Source organism: Calonectris borealis, chromosome Z (genome assembly GCF_964195595.1).
Source record: "Calonectris borealis chromosome Z, bCalBor7.hap1.2, whole genome shotgun sequence".
Lineage (NCBI taxonomy): Eukaryota > Metazoa > Chordata > Aves > Procellariiformes > Procellariidae > Calonectris > Calonectris borealis.
In genome coordinates, this window is record NC_134352.1 from 33,373,594 (window position 1) to 33,396,058 (window position 22,465).

Genomic DNA, 22,465 nt, shown 5'->3' on the forward strand with positions numbered 1-22,465 from the left:
CGCGCACTGCGGCGGGGAGCGCTTTACGGCCGCCGCGAAAGGCTGCCGGCTGGCAGGGAGCCGCACCGCGGGTGAGGGCGGCGGCAGCTTGCGGTGCCCCGGCGCCGTGGCCAGTGGGTGGGAGCGGGGAGAGCCAAGCCGGGCGGGGCGGGTGGCGATACCCGGGGGCGCCATAACTGAGACCCTGCCGCGGGTCCGCAGGGCTGCCCTGGGCCGCCGCGACGCCCGGTTCGGGCTGGCGGCGCGGCCTGCTCAGCGCCCCGTTTTCTCTGCCGGCGCGCAGAGAGGAGCTGGGAAACCGGAGAAGATGAGCGACGCCGCGCTGCTTCCAGGCGGTGATCGAGAGTGCCGCGAAGACTAATGCAGAAAATCAATAAGAACGTGGTCCTGGCGCTCCTCTCTCTGACCAGCCTGGTTTTCCTCCTCTTCCAGTTGTACTATTACAAGTTCTACCTATCGCAGAAGGTAAGAGAGAGCTGTCCTGCACAGGCTCGCTGTTGTGGAATAACCTAGTGTAATGCCTGCTCTCTTCAGAGCCCTTTAGCAGCATTAACGCCACCCCCACACTTCCCTCATACAGCTAGCAGTCCCTGTAGTATTGATGTGAAGCGGGCTAGGTAGCCCGAGCAAGTTTCTGGTAGCAGGGGTACAATCAGATTTCAGTTGTCAGCCTGATATTCAAGTCTTTATGTCAGCCAGAGGCATCCCATTAATTCTAAAACGGGATGCCCTCCAGTGTTCTCAGCTGTGGGTTTGAGCCACCAAGACTTTCAATCTTCGGAAGCCTTCCTACTTTTGTTGTTAAGTGACTTTTACTGATAGCGAAGTCAAACCAAGTGCTATCTTAGGGCTTTTCTGAAGAAACAAACATTTATTGCTTACAGGTTTTTCAACGGTGGTGTTTTTAAAAGAAAACCCAGCTTTTTCTGCAGTTTTCTTAGTGCTTTGTGATTCAGTGTTCATAGTTTTCTAGATGTTATAGATTAAATCCTGCTTCTTTACCACTCGTGGAATGTTTAGCTGAGTGTGATTTTCTGTAACGGAAAAAGAGGTAAGTGTTACTATAAATGAAATACTCTGTTTTTTGTAGTTTACAGTTGCAATGCAGATCCAACAAAGAAACTCCTTGCAACTGTATGCCTTCATTTTATTTTTACAGAAGAACCGTGTAGGTACCACGTTTCCTAAGTTTCTTTTCTTTTGGTGAGGACATTCTCAATAAATGCAGGCAGTCTTAGTGCTATCTGATACCACAGCCTTTTACTTCTTTCTTATAGTTTCTGATTGTAAACAACAAGGCTGTGAATGAGAAATTCTTCATACTTTTGAAAATCTAAAAGCTGAGCCACTGACCACCTTGGCTCTGTGATACGAATATGCTCTCTTTCAAATTTAATTCTCTAGGATACGTCTGGAAAGACTGAGGCACAGTCCTGCTGTCTTTCCCCCAGTGGTATTTGCCTAATCGTGTTCTCTTCCTATTTTACATTTACTGGCACATTGACATAGAAACCTGAGGCCTGGTCATGCAATCCTTGCATGTCTCTAAGTCCCCCAGGGTGGCGTTGTCCTTCTAAATACACTGAGCCAGAACAGTTGTTCATGACTTCCCATTCAGTACTGTAGTTTAGTGATCAGAGGCGTAACCACAGCCATAATTATAAAGTGCTAACTGGATAAATGCCCCTGAATGTCCTGTTAAGAAATCCTAAGTAGGGATTCAACTGAAACTTACTTTTTTTTTCTTTTCTTTCTCCCTTCCCCTCCCCTTCTTTGGTTTTGAAAGAATGGAGCAGTTTTTTCAAACGTCAGAGGAAGCCAGTCAGGCCAAGACAGCACTAGATGGGTATGTACAACATTATTGGTTCATACCGTTCTTCTGCAAGTCTCAGAGAACTCACACGGAATTGCAAACTCAGGGTCCAGTTCTCTTTCCTCTTCACTGGGGATTTTCTAGTATTAAGGACTAAGATTAAAGTTATGAAGTGTTTCAAAACATCAGTTTAAAGTGGAGTTGAGAAATGGTTACAGCTTAGCAGCCTTTGCCTGTGCAGTCCTTAGTAGTGTTGTTAATATTTTAAGAAGCAAAACTTGTTCTTTCTGGTTTTGAGGTTTTGACCCAGGCTTTTGTGTTCTGTCAGACTGAATATTGAAAAGATTGGCTTATTTGACGTGCAGCTTGTTTGGTAGTTAGTAGCATGGTGAAAGAATCGGTTGCAGGTCTCAGGTGACAGAATACCTCTTTGCTCGCTCCAGTTGTTTAACCTGCTGCTCAATGTTTCGTGTTACTTGCTTATGCTGGGTCATAAAGCTCTTCACAAGCAGGAAGATGTTACATTTCAGCATTCACCAGTTGCTGTATTCCAGTGTTTAGGAGCAGTGTTAGTGCCATTTGAATTGGGGTATTTTTTGTTGTGTCTTACTTAAGATTTGCAGGATTGAGTGCAACCAAAACACCATGTTGGCCTCAGGGAATCAGAAGCTCAGTTATGATATTTGTAGTTAGCATTTGTTTGGAAACACTTTTATGGAAGTCTTTTGTTAACAGATCTCCCAGTGGAAGAGCAGCACAGATGGTTAAAGAGAACGATGCCCTGGGAGCTGGCTGCCTTTCGCTTTGGATGCAATATGATAATGTTGTTAGTTAACAAAATAGCCGTTTAAATGCCTTGTTTCTGCTGAGCAAGACGAAAGGTGCTCTGGTTAGGAGCTGTTCTTAGGAACAAACCAAACCAATTGCTCTGTGCACTGCTTGCTTGAGCCAAGAATGTCTCACTATTCTTGGAGGTGGCACCCCTTGGAACTACCTACTAGATGTTAAGTGACATGGTCACAGTGGGCTTCCAATCTGCCAGTCTGTGGACAGAGTTCTCATTAAGCTTTAGCTTACGGGGTCATTCGTAGCAAAGCAGAATGCTCCAAGGTGCTGCCAGGGACCTGTTGCACTCCAAGCTTTCTTCAGAGTCCCTGAGTGATGAGTCCAAAATACTCTATTTGAATTAATTTCTCTTAGCTGCTTGGTATCATTGCCATCCCTTTCTACCAGTTATTTAAGCTTCAACTAAAAGCATCTGTTTCCCTGGAGAAGTGACGGGGGCGGTGGGGGGAAAGTAGGTATTTTTGCACAGATTTGCTTCCTGTTCATCATTCTGATCTGCTAGTTTTAGTTACAGAAATAATGCTAGCACATCATTTGCCTTGCAGCTCCATATAGTTGAAGTCACTAAGAAGGTGGTCATGCCTCTGCCTGTGCTGCCTAAATTCTGTTTGTTGATCCACATTCTGTCTTCATTCATGTTTTTACGCCTCTCTGAAGCTGAAGCCCTGTGCCAGAATTGGAGGTTGGCCTGTGGACTCTGGTTGAATAGACTCAGCAGCTGGACAGGAGGAAGGTTAGAGCTTCAGTTAGAAAGCCAATGTCAGCTTGCTGAGCAGGTAGCTTGGGCAGTAGATCATTGTTTTCCCTTATACCTTTTCTAGAAACCTTGAGATGTAACAGACATAAAGCCTGACAGTGCTGTTCTAAGCAAATATCTTTCTCTGAGTAGAATGGTACTTTTAAGCCATTGAATTTAGCTGTTACAGTTAAATACATCAGCTATATTTTTAATAGCAGGGTGGCTATGATTGCTGTAAATCTTCCGTGTGCCATGGACATTTAGATGTACTTGACTAAAATTCTCCTCTGAGTCACGTTAATAAATCCTCTCACCAGGCACAGGACCTTCTTGCTACGGCTTTTAACCCCTTATGCAGTGTTGCAATGGATACACTAGTATCCAAAGACTGGATAACACTTCCTACCTTCTCACTGAATCACCCTTCATATACAGCAGACATCATGCCTGAGGTCTGGGGATACTCTTTGGGAATGGGTCAAAAGCCTTGCTAAAGTCAAGGTATTGAACAATGCCCGTTGATCTCGCCTTGGCCACAGGCGTCTTCAAAGGCAGTCGGCGTGATTAGGTGCAGTTTGCCTTTGGGTGGCTTTCCCAGTCACATCCTTGTCCTTCATGTGCTTGGATGTGACTTTCCAGGGGCTTTGGCTCCAGAAGCTTCCTGGGGGCTGAGATTAAGGCGACTAGAGTTCCCCAGATCCTCCTTTTTGAAGATGGCATGAGATTTGCTTTGTCTCAGATTTGAGGAACAGCTCCTGACCACCACGACCTTTCAAGATGTTGCAGAGCAGCCTTGGAATGATATCAGCCAGCTCCCTCAGCACCCATACGTGCATCGCATCTGATGCTGTAATCTCTAGTTTATTCAAGTGCTTTCCGACGCAGTCTAGAGCTGGAAAGAATCCAGAGTTTAGCCTAGAGTCCATTCTCAAGTCTAGCACTCTCGAGTTAGAGTGCTTTAACTTGTAGAAAGTTCTAATCGAAGCTGAAAGATTTTTCCTCTAGTCTTAGAGACCTGGAAAGCCTGAGAGCAGCCTGTTCTTCTGAAAGAGAAAATTTCCATTTCCACAGTTGTCCGTGGAAGTAAAGTGCACACTCAGAAAATGTATTGGGAGATAAGATTTCCTTCTGTCAGTGGGTTGTGTTTTTTTTCCTTCTGTCAAAGAGTTTTAATGTATTAACCTTTGTACGCTTAAAGATGGTGTTTTATCCTCTGTTAAACAGCACGTGATTAGGAAGTTCCTAGGCTTAATATCCAGTCACAATATACCAGTGTATTTGATTGATCCTTTGATTCTGGGACTGGTTGATAAAGACATTGAGCAGATCAGAAGTTCTCCTGATGGTCCTAGTCCGGAATGCAAGTACTTTTGTGCTCAAAGAGACTTTACTACGTTTGCACTACTGGACAAAACATGGAAACATGAAGTAAGTGCCTTTTCTTCAGTTCACATTTGTGTATTGTAATGCATTCAACTGTTCTATGATTTTGTGACATAACGCTTTCATGTTTGTATTAAGGCCTCTGAATTCATTGTGTGGAAATCTCGTAAAGGTATTGGTAGAAGAAACATTTTTTTTAAAGTAAAGTGACATTAAGAGTTATGTACAGATAACTAAAAGTTTTTAGAAGCTGTCTGCAATATTCATGAATGCTTGTAGTAAGAGGCCACACCAAAAAGAAAAAACAAAGTGGTCTGTTAGAGAGGAAGAAGGAAAACTTTAAGCCTGTAATGTAGGTAGAGCCGTAATAAATCTCAAGTTTGGGGATCTGTCAAGGAGGAAATGTGACAAGGCTAGAAAGATTATCATAGTCTGCTGGTTTACATTTCTTTTAGTACATCCTTGTACTTAACACCATTTTATTTTGTCACTTAGTGTATTGGTATCTCTGCTTTTCTTCAGTGTTCTGAGATTTTTAAATGGATGTGTTAAAAATACAGGGGTAGCATCTGATGGACAAAATAGAATCCAAGATTATTTCATGAATTAAGTGTCATCTGAAAATATTTATTAGATTAATTTTTACAGACTAAAGATACCAGTGACAGCTGCCTTTTTTTTTTTTAAAGAAAAAACAGGAGACATTAAAATGGTCTGTGACTATTTTACTGAAGGAATCCCACTCAAGTGAAAAATGGTGGCACTCTGCATCTGATCAGGCAGTTGTTTTACCCATAGCTATAAAGGAATTAAAGAAACTGAGAATAAGGTGGTGTGGCAGCACACTAATATAAATCCATCTCACCATTCCTTTGTGGCTCATTGATAATATCTGTAGCATCCAGAGGAGAAGCTGATGTGCCTGTATGAAGCGGTGTGTTTGAAAGGGTCTTCAGATTCTGAGTGGTACTTTTCTTAGCAGCCAGAATTTCATTCCCTTTTTCTGTGGAAATATGAAAGCCTGTTACCTAGTGCAACATTCGGTGTTTGGTGAGATTTAGACAAATGTTTATGTACATAATAAAAGAAGATTTTGCAGTATCACTTTTGTATTAGTGGTATCATTATTCAAGAACTTACGAACGGCAAGTTCGGCACAAGAATAACTTTAGAGAACAGTTTGGGGGTGCAGAGAAGGGTGCTATGGCAAGGAGCAAACCTAGTCCAAGCATGGCTTACAAGATTTATTTGTTGTTTTATTGAATATTTTAAGGGACAAAATTTAAGACAAGGAAATACAGTGGTTGGAATTGCTTGTGGTTGCTTGATCTTTAAGGTCTTAAAAATTTTTGAGTAGTTTGTGCTTAAGTCTGATTAGAAAATGAAAATTGGGAATGAAGTCAGTTGCATTTAGCATTCAATTTTGGTTTCTCTAATCTTTAGCTTCTCTCTTTCTTTCCTTCTGTCTCTCCCTCTCTCTCATTTTTAGGTGGGCCTTTTTAGAACTGCTGAGAAAATGGGGTTCCAATGGCTAAAAATTATAAACAAGGACCCCCGCTTGGACGGGATGGATGACCTGTCTGGGATTGAAATTCCCTTGCACTACATATTTAAACTGGCATCTCATGCCATTCACCTGGTGGTCTTCTATGAGAGGAGCGGTAATTATCTCTGGCATGGCCCCCTGAGGCTCAAGCAACATATGGACAGAAAGTTTGTGCCTTTTCGGAAACTCCACTTCGGTCGCTACCCTGGAGCATATGAAAAGTGAGTTCAAAACAGAGGAGGCAAAAAGCCATAATGGCGCTTCCATAATAACTTCTTTCTCCTGTATACAAAATTACTCTCTTTCCTAAAGTCAGGTTGTAAAATTTAGCTTATGTATAATTCAGCCTTCGAAGTGCAGGTAAATTAAGGTATGAAAGTAAATCCAATTCTGTTTACCTGAAAACAAGAGCTTTCTACCATTTGTAAATTAAGAACTACATTTTAGAGGAAGTTGCTGTGTAGCCAGGTCGAAGCAGGCCGAAAGATGAGAGAGGAAGCCATGATTGAGGATGAATGTACCAAAGGATCTTCTGCTAGAGTCAGTGGTTTACCATTAATATATTTAAAAGTTTGAAATCTGTTGATAATCATCTGTGCTATCAACACAGGGGTAAAGTAGAAATGGCAAAAGATTTAGGACTAGCTGATGCTTACTTGGTGTTCTTTCTATAACGATATGTATCCAAAAGTTTAATACAGATATGGAACATTAAATGAAATAAATGAAAAGGGGAAGCAACAGAAATCCCTTCAGTAATAGGTCAGATAATCAGTGTGTCGTGGTTTAACCCCAGCCGGCAACTAAGCCCCACGTAGCCGCTCACTCAGTCCCCCGCAGTGAGATGAGGGAGAGAATCGGAAGACTAAAAGTGAGAAAACTCGTGGGTTGAGACCAAGGCAATTTAACAGGTAAAGCAAAAGCCACGCACGCAAGCAAAGCAAAACAAGGAGTTCATTCTGTACTTCCCATCGGCAGGCAGGTGTTCAGTCATCTCCAGGAAAGCAGGGCTCCATCATGTGTAACGGTTACTTGGGAAGACAAACGCCATCACTCGAACGTCTCCCCTTCCTTCTTCTTTCCCCAGCTTTATATGCTGAGCATGATGACATATGGTATGGAATACCCCGTTGGCCAGTTGGGGTCAGCTGTCCTGGCTGTGCTCCCGCCCAGCTTCTTGTGGACCCCCAGCCTACTCGCTGGGGGTCTGGTGTGAGAAGCAGAAAAGGCCTTGACTCTATGTAAGCACTGCTGAGGAATAACGAAAGCATCCCTGTTATCAACACTGTGTGTTTCAGCACAAATCCAAAACATAGCCCCATACTAGCTATAATGAAGAAAATTAACTCTATACCAACCAAAACCAGCACACAGTGTTAAAGAATACGAATAAAGAGAGGTGACGTTTGTACCACAAAGACATATGCCAACCATTGCATCTAACCTGTGCTCTTAACATGCTTAGGGGACTCCTTTCTTGCATAAATGTTTGAAATGGTGGTGTTATTTTGCCAGTCTTATGCTTAAACTCTGCATTACATTGATAAAGTTACAGTAAATGTCTGCCTTTTCTTACTTTGCTTTCAATAGTAGTATTTCAGGAAATACAGATCATGGCAAATCTTGTCACTATTTTCAAAGCCAAGCACATACGACTAGGCTTTGAGAACAGCATTCCTGTAAGGTATGTGTATATGTCATAAATCAGAGAAAAACAGCCAAACATTTCACAGGTCAAAATAAATCTGTTTAACTTTTTCCTTAAAACTGACACTGTTCTTTCCTCCTTTTAAAACATGGAAGCTGTACTGGTTATGGCTAAACATTTGAAATCGACTGTGTAAGCTGTTAAATATCCTATTTCATTCATTTTGAAGGCTGAACAGTTTTTAAATTTTAAATGCAAATAGCCTCAAAGTACAGGGTAAAATTTGGTTCTTAAGTGCGTCCCATACTTTAGACAACCAAATGAATAGCCTGAATTTTCATATGCACTGAATAGCTCTGAACAAATTCAGTGCAAGTCATAAGTCAATAAAGGAATCGGCGATCTGACAAACTAGCTATGGGGTAATGGGCATCAAATTTCTTGTAAATAAAATTTGGAAGTGTGTTTGGAATTTGTGGAAGCTCTTGTTGCTCTTCTTTTATAACCGTTTTTGGGTGTATTTGGACAGAGGAATCGCTGCCAGTAGTATGCATTAAGATTTTAACCTGAGCTAGAGGAAAAAGTGGCTTGTAGGTTGTAAAGGAACTGAATGGGGTAACATATCATCTTTCTTTCCCTGCAGGCCAGAACTTGTGCTTGTTTCCATTGATGACTTAAAAGTTCAAATTCCAAAAAATCCGTCCAGTTTTCTAGAGGAGATGTCACACTCTAGATTTCTTGAATGTAGGTACAGAGAAGCTCGGGCTTTCTTTCAGGTTAGTGGTAATCAGGTAGTGTCTGTGAGATGTAATGTACGTTTTCACTGATTGACCCCAAACCTACAAACAGTTAATTGTTTTTTACCTAGATGGGACTGTTCGCATACATAAAGCTAAATACAGCTTCTGAGACTCAATCCACAGAGTAAAGTAACCACTAAAGTAAGTGGTAATAAAACTAAAACTTTAGCTGAAAATCATGGTCTGTCTTATTTACTTGTGAGTGCATTTTTTTCCATTTTCCAAAACTCTGAAAAGAAGAGGTAACCAACATGTCCATTTGTTTCACACATTGTTACTATTAAATAGATTTCACGTAAATAAGACTAAGATCTTGTGTATCTTTGTGGTTGAAAATTTTCCTTATGGCAATTCTCAAAGTTCTGAGTAGTATTTCATTTTATATTCTTTTGAACCGTGTGCTGCAGTTTCATGTTCCTAGTTCGGTTTATTTGAAATGGTATATTCATTCTGAAATTACTTATTTCCTTGCTTTTTGACCATGTAAGCTAATGTTTTCACCACTATTTAGAGCATTATTTTTAGAATATTGCTACCCGAGTTAGCAGATGGTAGAAAACTTTCTGCTGCAGTATGGGGAGCATTTTGTCCTAACTTGAAAAGGGCCAAGATATAAAGTGTTCAAGAATTACCACAATTAAGTGTAGCAGGACGATTACTATACCCAAGGGTACCTGTGTGTTGTCACTTCACCTGTAAAGGAGAGAAATTGTAAGCATGCTCCATTTCAGCTCTAAAACCTCCAGGCAGTAATCTCCACAGGCAGAGAAAATGTGCCTCAGAAGGTACATTGAACTTTGCTGGAGCTTTAATATTGAAATAAGCAGCTGGCATCTGTTTTGAAAAGGAAGTATTCATTTAAACTGTTTGTTGCCCAAGAGCTCTTAATGAAACCAGTCATGAAGCTGAGTGGTGTGTTGTTCCTGTGTTTGATTTGGTAATGTTTGCCCAGGCTGCCGTGTTGTTTTTGACTTTGCATTACAGAAGATCTTGCCACAGTTGTACCTGGAAGATGGGCATGATTTTCTGTTCACATTGTTTCTACTATATGGCAGAAGTTGTCAACATCGAGTTGTAACACTTGGTGGAGCCAAATAAACCAATGTGCTCGAAGTAACTGATTCTGTCCCTGTTTTCCCCCCGGACTGCGGGTATTGGCTTCAGTGCGTGCAGAACTAGGGTTCATCTGTGTTGTTGCCAAGTGCTGAGAATCAGTGTCTAATACATATATTCTTATTCTATTTTACTGTGACTTTACATTCTGCTAGTTTGGAAAAATGAAGATTGATGTTTCAGAGTTTAAATTTTAACTTGTCATTCTAGTGCATGTTCTCAAACTGGGCTGTATATGTGAAAACACATACTGCCCAGATATTAGTTAGGTAAATTTTTAAAGGTCATTTTTCCTTAGGACACTGAAAAATGAAGGGACAAGTTTGCTCTCTGACAATAGCTTGCTTATTCTTCCTTTGCCTTCCAGCTGTATCCTGATGATGCCTCTCTTGATGCAGTGGAGTTCAGGAAAAAAGCAAAATCCTTGCTCCATCTGGCTGCCCTGACACTGAATAACTTAGGAGTAAAGTTCTGGCTGAGCAGCGGAACATGCCTTGGTAAAACATTTGTGTTACGTTGCATTTTTAAACTCATCTGAAATTTTAAACATTTCATTCTCTATTGCTTGTGATGTCAGGTGAGGTGAGCAGCTAAATGTACCGCGTTGGAAGGTAATACGTGGCATTAGCTGTTTTGAAATAGGCCTTTTTGCTCCTGACAAAATGCTTTTTCTTTAGAAATTTGAGCCTTGGAGAGTCTGAGCAAATTTCCAGAGAAGTATTTAATGTTGTTATCAATTATCTGTGTTGTGTTGATTACTGCTTAGAAAGTAATCAGCAGTTCCCTAAATTGTGTGGCTTAGAAATTACTGAAATGCTGGTTGGAAAACACAGTGATGGGCATGTATTTCTGCTGTCCATGTAGACCCTCACCTGATTTTTCTTCCCATGCAATTTGGTGCTTATTGCCGAGTTTTAAAATATACTTTACATTTATTTATTTATTTTAAAACACATCCTTTTTATAAAATGTCAGCCTATTAGAGTAGGTACTGCAAGTTTTCAATTCTGCTGAAGGTGGAAGTAGTATCTTATCTGTGGTGAAGATTCTTTTATTATTGAAATAGGTTTTGAAAACTCATGTGTGTGCACATTCAACTTGTATTTGTTTAGTTCTAGGGAATGAACAGTTCTAGAAGCTGCTTTAATGAAACAGTCAAAAGGATGTTCCCCTTCTTGTCTTACTGTTTTGCAGTGGTGCTTGAAAGATGATTAATGTCTCAGGTACTATTTAAAATAATAGTTTCAAATTAAAAGCATAGCTGTAGCCGTGTAACTCTTCATTGCTGATTAGATTTGGGCCCAGATAAAGAATATTTTTTCTTTGAAGACATTTAGATTAGAAAGCTGAAGCTATTTTATCTTTGAAAGAGTTAGTGTTTTCTCTCTCATTCTTGGCTTTCTGGAGGAAAGACCTGGCTATAAGTGCAGTAATATTTATTTTCTTCGATGTGGTTCATTTCATACTAGAGAAAGGCAGAAGTCTTGTTTATGGCCTCATTCAAAGATCTCTGCCTGGTGGTGACCTTATGGCAGATCATTTTTATGTTACTTTTGTTCTATTGATATATTTCTTATGTTCCTGAATTAACTAGTTTGGTTTTTTCCTTTTTTTTTTTTTTCTTTTCTCAGGCTGGTATAGACAGTGCAATGTCATTCCTCATAGCAAAGATGTGGATTTGGGAGTCTTTATAAGGGACTACAAAGCAGATATCATTCCAGCCTTTCAGAAAGCAGGGTTACCACTAAAGCACAAATTTGGCAAGGTACATAGATAATGAACGATTTGCTTCATGTGTCTTTTCTGTAGGTTCGTAAGTTTGAGTACAGCTGCAGATCACTTATGTAGAAGTAGGTATCTGAAGTCTCCTCGGCAATTTACTCATTACTCATAACTAAACTTATAATCTTGTTGATTTTTGTGTGTTCTCTTGGACAGTGTGTGAGAAAACACCTTTCTTAATAGCTTCAGCCCTGTTTGGGGAGTCTGAATTCCACCTCAGAAGAAGCTTTTACTAAGTTTTAAAGGGGTCTGTGTCAGTGGTGCTAGGGAAACTTAAGAATCAGGATAGGATTTAGTCTTTGAGATTGGATGGGCCTTATCATACGGGAGGATTGGTGATAGTGCTGAGATGATCTGTAGCCCTGGATGTAAAACTAGCAGAAAGGGAAAGGTGGCTTGAGGTGGGCACTGGGCTTGTTTGCTATTAGCTTATGTGGATCTTTATTTAGCTTTTTCAGAGTGTAGGCTGCAGAAGGGTAGAGAGAAGAAACAAAATCACAGGAGTATGAAGGTTCAACCACAGTTCAAGTGATATATCATTACTCGTGCTAGTGAGTGTTTTATCACAGAGAAAGTGTGTTGAATGAAGACAGCTACTAATCATGTGTTTATTCACTGACATTATTTTGCTTGTGGCAGAGGACAAGGAGATGGTGCTGAAGCTTTGGGGCTAAAGGTAGGAAAGAGAAGGTGGTCCCACTGAGGGGCAGAAAATTTTCAATGTTCTCAAGGCATCAAAAAAAAAAAAAAGAAATTGCAGAATTAGTGTATTTTCTTCAGTTAGGATAGGAGTCACTCTGCATATCTGACCAAAATAAATTTGTTTTCAGAAACCTGCTGACATAAGTAGCCATGTATTTTTATGAGTATATATAGTGTGTATTTTTGTCTTGCAGGTAGAAGACAGCTTGGAACTCTCTTTCCAGGGAGAAGATGATGTGAAACTTGATATTTTTTTCTTCTATGAAGAGGATGACTACATATGGAATGGAGGAACTCAGGCCAAATCGGGCAAGAAATTTAAGTATGAGCTGGATTTGTACCTCTAATAGGAAAGAAATTAAACAAGTTAGTGTTTAGTGTTGGCATTTTGTGTGTTGTGTGTTGTTGCCTGGCAAAGTCTTGTGCTCTTTGTGGGAAAGGCAGTTATCAGAGGAGAATCAGTGGAGATTTTGCACTTTGAGACCAGAGAAGTAGAGGGAAAATAGTATTGTGCCTTACTAGAGAGGTGCTGGGCTTGTCAAATGTCAAGTCTCTTGTGAAATCGAAAGCAGTGCTGGTGTGTCACGTATCAAGCAGATCTTATCTGGACTGTGACAAGCTCTGAGTTAAACAGCTAAGATGAGAAAGAAGTCTTTAAAGCTGTGTTTGTTGCACAAACTAATTCCACAGTAAAAAATGAATCCTTAGGCATCCGTCTTGATGTCTGATGGCAGAAAGCCTCAACTGTCCTTGCAAAATAAACCCCATAGTTCTGGATTTTGTGGTAATGATTTCGAATACTTTATTGACTGTAATGTTGTGACAGCAATGCAGATGACTACTGCAGACTTTGTTGTTGTTCATGTTCTGAAAATGGAATTTTAAATAGGAGCCCGCATTTCTTGCTTCATACCTTTCAGTATTAAATCAGCAAATAAGTACAACAGCTTCCTAATCTACTCAACAAACTGAATATAGGTTTTGATAATTAGATTTGTTTCTTTCCATCACCCACCTTAAGTCAGAAAGAGACAGTTGCAGACTAGTTGAAAACCTTGTTGACTTCTGTAGGATTTCATTATCTTTCATGTTTGGCCTGAACTGTATTTGCTTATGTTTAGCTAATGGGAACTTAGTGAACACTGCCATCCAGATGGTGGTAATGTCTGGGTCCTTGTCTTAGTTATCTTTGTTCTGAAATGATAAACCAAGATTGGGGAAAATATTTTGGTGACCAGAGTCAAAAAACACACTTACAAATAGACTGAAGGAAGAAGTGTTGGAATGTTCCCACAGAAAATGTAGTGTGTTGCAGAGTGTTTTCCTTAGAATACAGCAACCATTTTACAGTTTTCCAAAATAGGCTTAATGTCTGTTTTTCCATACAAGATTTTGTGATGCATTCTGAGGAGGAAGCTGACCAATACATTCCTTTCCTTTTCTTTGTGCTTCTGTCGTGTCTAAATTGCAGTAGCTGTTTCCATGCCAGTGGAGTTGACATGCTCTTTCAGAATTCCACTGTAGCATCAGACCTTGGGTACTTGAGAGCTGCTTTTTTTCCCCCTTTGATATGACTGATCCAAGGCATGAGAATGGAAGGTAGATGTGAACCTGTGCTATGCTCCAGCTCCTGTATCCTAGAATATTACAGCTCTTTTGGAGCTCCAGCTTTCATAAAACACTTTTCTTGTAGCCTAGTACTTATTTTTGGTGGTAATTTTTTTCAGTTTACAAACATGGCTTTCTAGTTCAATAAGAACTACTTTGCTTAGACTTAATAGCATAAGGAAGCCTCTAATTCTGAACTGATGTTTCTTAGGCATATTTTACTGTACTTAATCCATACAGAAAAGGAGCAAGAAAACTGCTTGTTTACCATTATAAAGGCCCCAAGTTCTGGCAGAACATGGCTGTTCAGAATGCTTAGCCAAATAATTCCAGATATGTATTATTCCAAATACATTCTCAGAAGGAGAAAAAAGATCACAGCTTTTTAGCTGTGAGATGTGGTGATTTAACATGCTTGATCTGAGTGCCTGCAACACCAGAATGACCTTCAACTTTGCTTAGTCTTCAGCCCTTTAGAAATTTTGGGGGAAGGTAAAATGAGGTGGTCAGTCAAAAGAGAAGTGATTGTTTGATCATGCTGAATCCTAAATCCACTTTAACCATTTTAAAGGAATTTCACCAGCTGTTTATGTGGTATCAGAAGAGATATTGGTTGCTACTAGATTGTCCCAGATAAGGATGGGAGTTCTATTCCAAGATATTTATGTTTTTAAAAATGAAGGGTAAAAGACATTTTCTTCAGAAAGCTAAATATTTGCACAGGCATACTTTCTATATATCTTGCTAAATAAAAGTATGAAGAATGAAAGTGTTTCTCATTTAGTCTCTAAAATATTTTTCAATAGTCATTTTTAGTCTCTTTCCTTGGAGAGCTAGTTTCTAAACCTTACCAGTCCAGCTGCATGGTTTGCATTTTCATGTACGCAAATAGTTCCTCAACATTGCAGACACAAGCAAGCACCTACATCCTCCTTATCTTGTCTTGGAGTTACAGCAATCGGGACCTTCTGTTTGTTTACACAATTAATGCCGGACAATTGCATTCTTCAGCAGAGTAGTAGTATTTACAAAAACCGAATCTGGGAATCAAATCTATACTGTATGCTTTAATCCTTAGAATGAGTTAATTCTGTAGGTTCCTAATGTAGAGAACATTGTGTAAGCATAAAATCTTTTCAGTACTTTTATGTCCAAAGATTGATGAGACTGAAATTGGAAGAAAAAGTAGTGAGAGTGTATATGTACAAGAGTACGTAGCCTTATCCGGGCCACTTGGAGTGAGCAAATGATGTGCAAGGATTCCACTAGTGTGAAGCATCACTGAAAGCTACATTTTTTGTCAGTGAATGTAAACATTTGATTTTAATAATAGTTAAATAATTATTTTGGTGAAATTTCCAACTGACTTTTTAATTTGCAGATTAGTTTATTTAAATTATCTGTTGGGTCTCCTTAGAATTGTTATTCAGAGTTCAGTCTCTGGAGGATGTATTATTTCAGTGGTTTGCTGATAGCTTTTGCATACGCACGCCCACTGCAAATTCTGATAGATGAATGATTTCCTGGGTTAATAACAGCCAAATAGCTATTTGATGATTATACAGACTTTATTACTAATAAAGTTTGTTTACCTTGTTTTCCCCTTGGTAGCTGGCATTTTTTTGCTTTTTGGTTTAGTTTAGAGCTAATCAGTAGTCTCTGGATATATATCCGAAAGTGCTTGATCACTTTTTTCTCTTCCTCCATTTAAGGCATAAAAGCAAGGTTGTTTCATTTTCTGAAACTGTTTGCTCAGCGCTTAGAAATAAAATTAACTTTATGCTTAGAGGAACACGTGGGGTTTCTAATTCATGCAAACGCACAAATCTTTTAACCTTCTTTTTCAAAAGGTCTAAGTGCTTATGGTTTCATTTTAACCTGCGAAAAGGAATTTTAAGATCACTTTTTTTCTGTGGAAGAATTCACAGCTTTAGAAGTGGGAGTGGCCCTCTGCAGGAATAGTACATAGTCTTTGGTATTCACTTGTTTAACGCATTGACTCTGACACTGGGCTGCTATAGGATGTCATTCTGATCAAACTGAAATTTGCCTGTGAACTTCCACTGGTGTAAGCATACTTATAGGTAGGGCTTATGTTGGTCCTTCTACAGGAAAAAAGACAGGTACAGAACAAGGTCAGTTTGGTAGAATAATTTTTTTTAAAATTTGAGTGGGCTGAGAAGGTTTCAGACAGTACAGGGTGACAGCTATATCTTAATTCTTTGCAGCTGCTCCAAGTCTGGCACCATGTTTGAACATGGGTACTGAAGGGGAATTGCATACTTTGTTTGGTAAGATTGAAGAAAAGTAAAAACTTGTTTTTAAAAAAGGCCTGACTCATAATAAAGTATTTAATGCTGCTTTTCTCAAAATCTCCGCTACCAAATAACATGTATCATCCTCTTGACACCCTTCTAAGTGAGGTAGCTGTTAAATCCAGTTTGTAAATGGAAAAGTAGAGAGAGGGACTAAGTGATTTCCTAGAGGTAGCAGAATTATATGGGAATAAGCAGCAAAAGACTTAGAAGTGCTCCTTCCTAAGAACATGTGGCATATCTTAACCAGTTACTATTGATAATAACACCTCTGTCCAGGATGCAAGTAATATTTTGTAGATAGGAAGCTATGAAATAAGAAAAAAAATATTATAGATGTAACACGCACACTTGCTGCAGTTGCTTGCTTTCTCCATAAACTTATTTAGAGGTGTACTTCAGTATTCCGCCAGTGACCATGTTCTTTTGTTATGACACAGGTATCTCTTTCCAAAGTTTACTCTCTGTTGGACTGAATTTATAGAACTCAAGGTACACGTGCCCTGTGAAACCCGTCAGTATGTTGAAGCCAACTATGGCCCAGACTGGAAGGTTCCTGTGAAGACGTGGGACTGGAAGAGCTCACCATCCAACGTGCAGTACAATGGTGTCTGGCCTGTCGATGAATGGGACGATGTCATTCAAATCTACTGACTACCTGACTGCTCATAGAGCACGCCTGCTATCCTTGAAACTGTCAGTCTGTAATTTCCTGTTTCCCTAAGGCATCACGATCCGTTCCTTTTGTAACTTCTCATCTGTTTCCTAAGGAGACATTTACCTTTTTTTGCATAACAGGTATTTTTTTCACCTTCATCATGCATTTTCCAGGTAGTTAAAGGAAAAGGTTAAAGGCAGGACATGGCAACTGAAGAGAAGGGAAGCTGAAAGAAAAGCTGCACAAAGGGAATAGAGAAGAAACGTTGTAGTAAACTTATGGGCAGTAAACAGTGGCCAGGTGGCTTAGACTTTCCTGGGATCATCAAAACCTTGGGACTGTTCACTTTTCAAGCTTAAAAGAGGGATAGGATGGAAAAGTCCCAGAGAAGTTCCTCTTTTTTCAGAGGAGATCCTGTGAATATTCAACTTTTAAACACCAGAGTTACGAGTATCTCAAATGTGCTTGATTTGAGGCTGATATATCCCTATGATATGTAACAGGTTGCTCTTGGAGTGGAATCTTTCTATTACACAGAACCCGTGTGACCCACCTGCTTTACATGTAGGAGGTATTGGGTAACAGTGTGATACTAAATGAATGGAAGGAGAAACTACCCATATCGGAAATCTTCCAATAACAGTTGGGTTTTTTGTAAACTAACTACTGCATGCAAGTATGACGAGGAATGTTATCTAGTTTTTTTTTCCCCTCTTTTTTTTTTCTTTTTTAAGGACATGAAGGTGTATGACACAGGGATGTCTTTCCCATGAAAAAAAAATGTTCTGGTTTTGATGTCCCCATTAGCATGTTCTCCATGTAAAAGTTTTGACTAGATTTTAGAAAATTGTAGCTATCCCTTTCTTACAAGTAGATAGAAATGGAGATATTCATAGTTTCCTGTTTAACATGGGCTCACAGAACAGAGATCTTGGAGAATTACAGCTCTTTGCTCTAAGTGTAAGCAGAAGTGTGTACAAATACCAACTGTTCCATCAAATTTGCAGTAGCATAATTGCAAGTGAAGTGTTGGTGTCACATTAGGCTTTGGATAGGAAGAAAGTGGAAGCCTGACAACTCTCTCCTCCTGCTTCTGCCTGTGCTTTTGGTCAATGAAGTAAGCTTTCTTCCTCAGTATTTTGGAGAGGGGTAATAGCTTTCATATGAGCGTGTGTGTCCAAGTTTGTTCCAGTCCTCCTGTGCAGGGAAGACAAGGGCACTAGAGCCGCTAGTGAGTTACGACTATAATACACGGTACAGACCCAGGAGAACTTGTGAACCAGTGTCAAGGTACTGAATGGAGCTCATGTTTACTTGCAACAAACCTGTATCCATTCTTTCCTTGCTAAAGCAGAAAGGCTGTCTATGGGTCGCAGCTTTTCCACCTTTCACTGGGTAGAGGTAGGTTGAGTCTGTGGTTTGCGTTCTCTTGATCTGCAGTTTTTGGCTGCGTATTCAAATGTGTACAGTTGTGGAGAGATGAAGTAGCTACTGCCGTGTGGCGGTTTTACTACTGTATCATTCCAGGTGTACTCTGGGGCTTCCCTGCTGTTTTGATCCTGGAATGTGCTGCATGCTTTTTCCTGCCAATCCTCTCAGTTCCAGCAGTCTCCTGCCACCGAAGCACTGGAGTAAATTATTCTGCTTCTGGCAACAACTTGTCATGCTGGCTCTTCAATTGGTGTGGTAACTTTGTTAGCTTTGCCTAATTAAGAAGAGAGAGATGTAAAATCCTGCTAATGCCATTTACTCTGTAAAATACACATTACATCATAAGAGATAATTTCTCAGGTAGAATTTTTTAATTTTTTCCTTAAAATGAAAAAGCCAATATCCTTATGATTTTCGTGTTCAGAACTCTGTTGTCGTGAACTTCTTTGTTTAATAACGTACAATAAGCCTCTAAGTTTTTCAAATGTGATAGGTGTTTAAGAGTGAAAGAAATACTATCAGAAAATTTCTTACTTTGTATTTGTAGATGGGAAGACTAATGAAAAAAATGCATGTCCCTGAAAGGGAGGATGTCTTAAATAGTTGATCATACCTGTAAGTTATTCTTCAGGTTAAAATATTTTCTCTTCAGAAGTTACATGTGTATATTTAACACTGATTAAAACAAGGAGAGTCTAATTTGCAACTCAAGATGTTGTTTCATCCTTTGTTTTGTCACCTTGTAGTTACTGTGACATAACGCAGAGAGAAAAATTTTGAACTATTTCTTACACTGCTTATTGACTGTCTGTCTTAAGCTTTTATTTTTTAATAAAGATACTTGGACACAACAAAGATATTTGGAATAAAGCAGGTGCCCATATGTAGAAGAAAGGATCCTGCAATTGCACAAACAAATTGCACTTCTGCATGTCTCCTGTCATGCTTTGTGCAGTGCCCTGACCGCAGATTTCCCACTTGTAGGATTGTGTCCCAAGGAGCAGTGTAAACATCATAGAACTGGTGCTCTTCGACAGCACACGGTGTGGCTGAAGCCTTACCATTCCCCATGGAAACACCCAGTTTTGGCATTTGTTTCCTGTTAGGTTCTCCTGAATTGCCTCATCTTTAATGGATTCTTAATTTTGTGTTACTTTCCTAACTCACTACCTACCTTCACTTTGAAAGTGCTCTGGAGAGGAGGGCAATTTCTAAATTCTCTTAATCGCATGCATTTAAGGTCTTAGGCAACAACATGCAAAGTACCTTGACTTTCATGTAGCAAATGAAGCACATTACATATGTTCAACTATTAAAGACAGTAGAGCCTGTCCAAGGAATGCCCATGAGCCGAGAAGAAGTAGCAAGATGTTCAAAGCTCTGGAATAACTACAAAGAAAGATTGAAGAAATAGGTTGACCTGAAGAGAAGGCACCATAAAGAGCCATTTTCAGATGATGTAAAAGATGGTGACAGAAAGGAAGGGATGTGTGTGCTCCCTTTCTGTGATTGGTTGGAAATAGAAGCAAATGGGGGGAACGCAAATTGAGGTCACCTGTGTAGAATACTGGAGTATTTTACATATGGAAATGTGTGAAGCCTTTGACTTTGGGGGGTCTCTGAGAACACATCAGACAAATGTCAGCCAAGACTGACTGTAGTTAAGGATTGACTGTAGTTAATCCTATCTTCCAGCTGGAGGGAATTCCTATTTTCCATGATTCTGTAGCAGTTTTCAGTAACTTCATGCTTTTACAAAATGGAAGTTGGAATAATCATTTGTATATGAGCTTAAGAAAGGTGGTATTTCTAGAATTAGATACTAGAGCTCACAGTGGGAGTGATGGCGAATTGCCACCCGCTGTGGAAATGATAGGAAACTGCAGCATCTTGAACACTTGAAAAATGTGATCGTTTACAAGAAGAGTGCAATGCAGCTCTTCCAAAGGATATGTCTGAGACAAACTGAGGCTGTAGAACAATCTTGTAATTCCTGCACAGAACAGACGATGCTTGGCCACGCAGAGCAGTGAGCGTCTGAGGGAGATGCCGATGCTTTTGATCTGTCCGGAAGGAATCTTCTGATAGAAGAAGGGCCTCTCTATGTTCCACCCCACTCGTCTTTTAAAGTCAGATATGGAAGGTAGACATTTGATGACACAGATAGGAGAGAGTCCTGCAAATATGATTGAGTCTTTCTCTGCTGTCCAAATGAAAAATTAGCTGATTTTGTTAACCGCTTTCCCTTGAAACAGAGTCTGGGAGATGCTGGTTCCCAGTGTTAAAAACAAACAGTTTGCATTCTTTGCTGCTTTAGAATTCTCTCCCCTCGTCATAAGTCTTAAAATCTGTCAATTCAAGAGAAAAACAGCCTCTGCTTTGCACTGTCCGTTGGAATTGTTTGTTTTGCACAGATGAATGAGACGTTAAAGGAGTAACATCTGTGTAATAATACAGATACTTTCCTTCCAAGGACTGGCTTGTCACGGTGCAATGACTTTCAGGAACTTAGTTCTGTCCTTTATTACTCATTGGCAGAATTCTCTGAGTTTACGCAGCAGTTCAAGAAATTCAGGGGCAGCTACCTCACTGCTTAGGTTTGTTTTCTTTCTCTTCATGTAATTCTATCCCACTATGTATTTCAGAACAAAATGCGGCAGCCTGGGAAACGGCATGCAAGCACATAGAAGACTATCTAGCACTTGTATTTAATGATCTACATTCTCTGTTTTAATAAATAGGCACCAGCAGCCGATTTACATGAGCTGATAATCTTGCTTAATAGCATTAGATTGCCTAATGGCGAGTTCTCTACTGAGGCTAGTTTTATACATAAATGTCCTATTGATTTATACCGCAGCAGAGCACGTGAGTTATGAGCTGAATGAGTCTTATCAAATTCGAGTTACCGCTGTAATTAAGGGGCGTGGGTGAGAGCTTTCCCCTTGAAAAAAGGAAGGGACAATGAAAGTTTTGTTCTTGAAGGAAGGAAACTAACACTGTTGTGGTTGTGCCTGTTTTCCTGAAATAAATCTTTCTTACACTTAAAAGAGAAGTCACATATTTTATCCAGAATTTACTAGGTGAAATGTCATGCCTGGTGCTTTGCAGATCATGCTGCGTGCTCATAATGTTCCTCTTCCAGTCCTAAAACTTCTGAATACCTTCTTTTATCATCAGAGTAGTTAGCTTGCATGTTAGTGGGTACAATGTACCTGTACTTCAGACTGCAGAGGCGCAGGACATTGGTATCACTCAGGGCAGTAATATGTCTGACATAGCACCATACTGTGCAAAGATACTGAGGTTAGTTCTGAAACAGAAAGCAATTTAGAGCTATGGCTGAGAACAAGCTGAATACGTAGTAACTTAGGATGATGTTGTGACCAAAGGAAATCAAGTGGGATGTAGAAAGAGTGCTGGCATCTACAGGAAGAGTGAAATGAAACTTTTGTTACTATGTTCAGCATTTCAGCTGATGCATAGAGATGAGTGCAGGCCCTCACCTGTTAAGGTGGACCAGCTGGGGAGTGTCGAGAGGAAAATAATAGGCTATAGAAAACCACCTACAAGGAAATTTTGAAAGAGCTGGGGTTGTTTAGGCCGAGAAGGATGTGGCAGGTACTCCATCCTGTTCACTTGGTTGATAATGCAAGAATGAAGAAGCTTAAATTTCACCAAGGAAATTGGTGGACTGTAGGGAAAGTTTCTGGAATTTTAAGGAGAGGGTAATAGTTTTGGGGAAGGGTGTAGTATCTCTACCCCTGGAGGCCTTCAAGAATGTGGTTGGTTGGTCTGTGTCTGGAATAAACGATGTGATTGCTTGTCTTCTTGCCATTACCTGGAAGAGGGCCTGACTGAGTTTAGGAAATTATTTTCTTATTTCTTTGTTTTCTTTTAATTTCTTTATTTTCTTACTTTTGGGTTTTTTTTGTGGCATCTAAACAATATTTGACCTGCACAATTCAGCCTGCTGAGAGACTCAGTGGAACATCTGTATCTCATGAGATATGGATAGTGTTAGCAGGCTAGGGGTGCTATTCTCAGAAGTTTAGTTTGCTGTCCTAATAGTGATTAATAG

General features: G+C 39.9%; 1 protein-coding gene across 6 annotated transcripts; it reads left to right on the forward strand.

Annotated features, from left to right (window-relative positions):
* Nucleotides 1-34: 34 nt before the first annotated feature.
* On the forward strand, nucleotides 35-22,255 carry FKTN (fukutin). 6 transcript variants are annotated; one of them, XM_075137661.1, is made up of 10 exons: nucleotides 35-465; nucleotides 1,787-1,846; nucleotides 4,623-4,826; nucleotides 6,271-6,548; nucleotides 8,619-8,751; nucleotides 10,256-10,385; nucleotides 11,520-11,653; nucleotides 12,567-12,694; nucleotides 13,844-13,971; nucleotides 16,736-16,809. In XM_075137661.1, exons 1-9 carry the CDS (start codon nucleotides 361-363, stop codon nucleotides 13,944-13,946), a joined length of 1,275 nt encoding a protein of 424 aa, XP_074993762.1. In that variant the 5' UTR covers nucleotides 35-360; the 3' UTR covers nucleotides 13,947-13,971; nucleotides 16,736-16,809. The 6 variants fall into 6 exon arrangements, with proteins under 6 accessions (XP_074993762.1, XP_074993764.1, XP_074993759.1 ...); XM_075137663.1 differs by lacking the exon at nucleotides 13,844-13,971 and having other exon boundaries at nucleotides 37-465; nucleotides 12,567-12,738; nucleotides 16,736-22,255; XM_075137658.1 differs by lacking the exon at nucleotides 13,844-13,971 and having other exon boundaries at nucleotides 37-465; nucleotides 16,736-22,255.
* The last annotated feature ends 210 nt before the right edge of the window (nucleotides 22,256-22,465 follow it).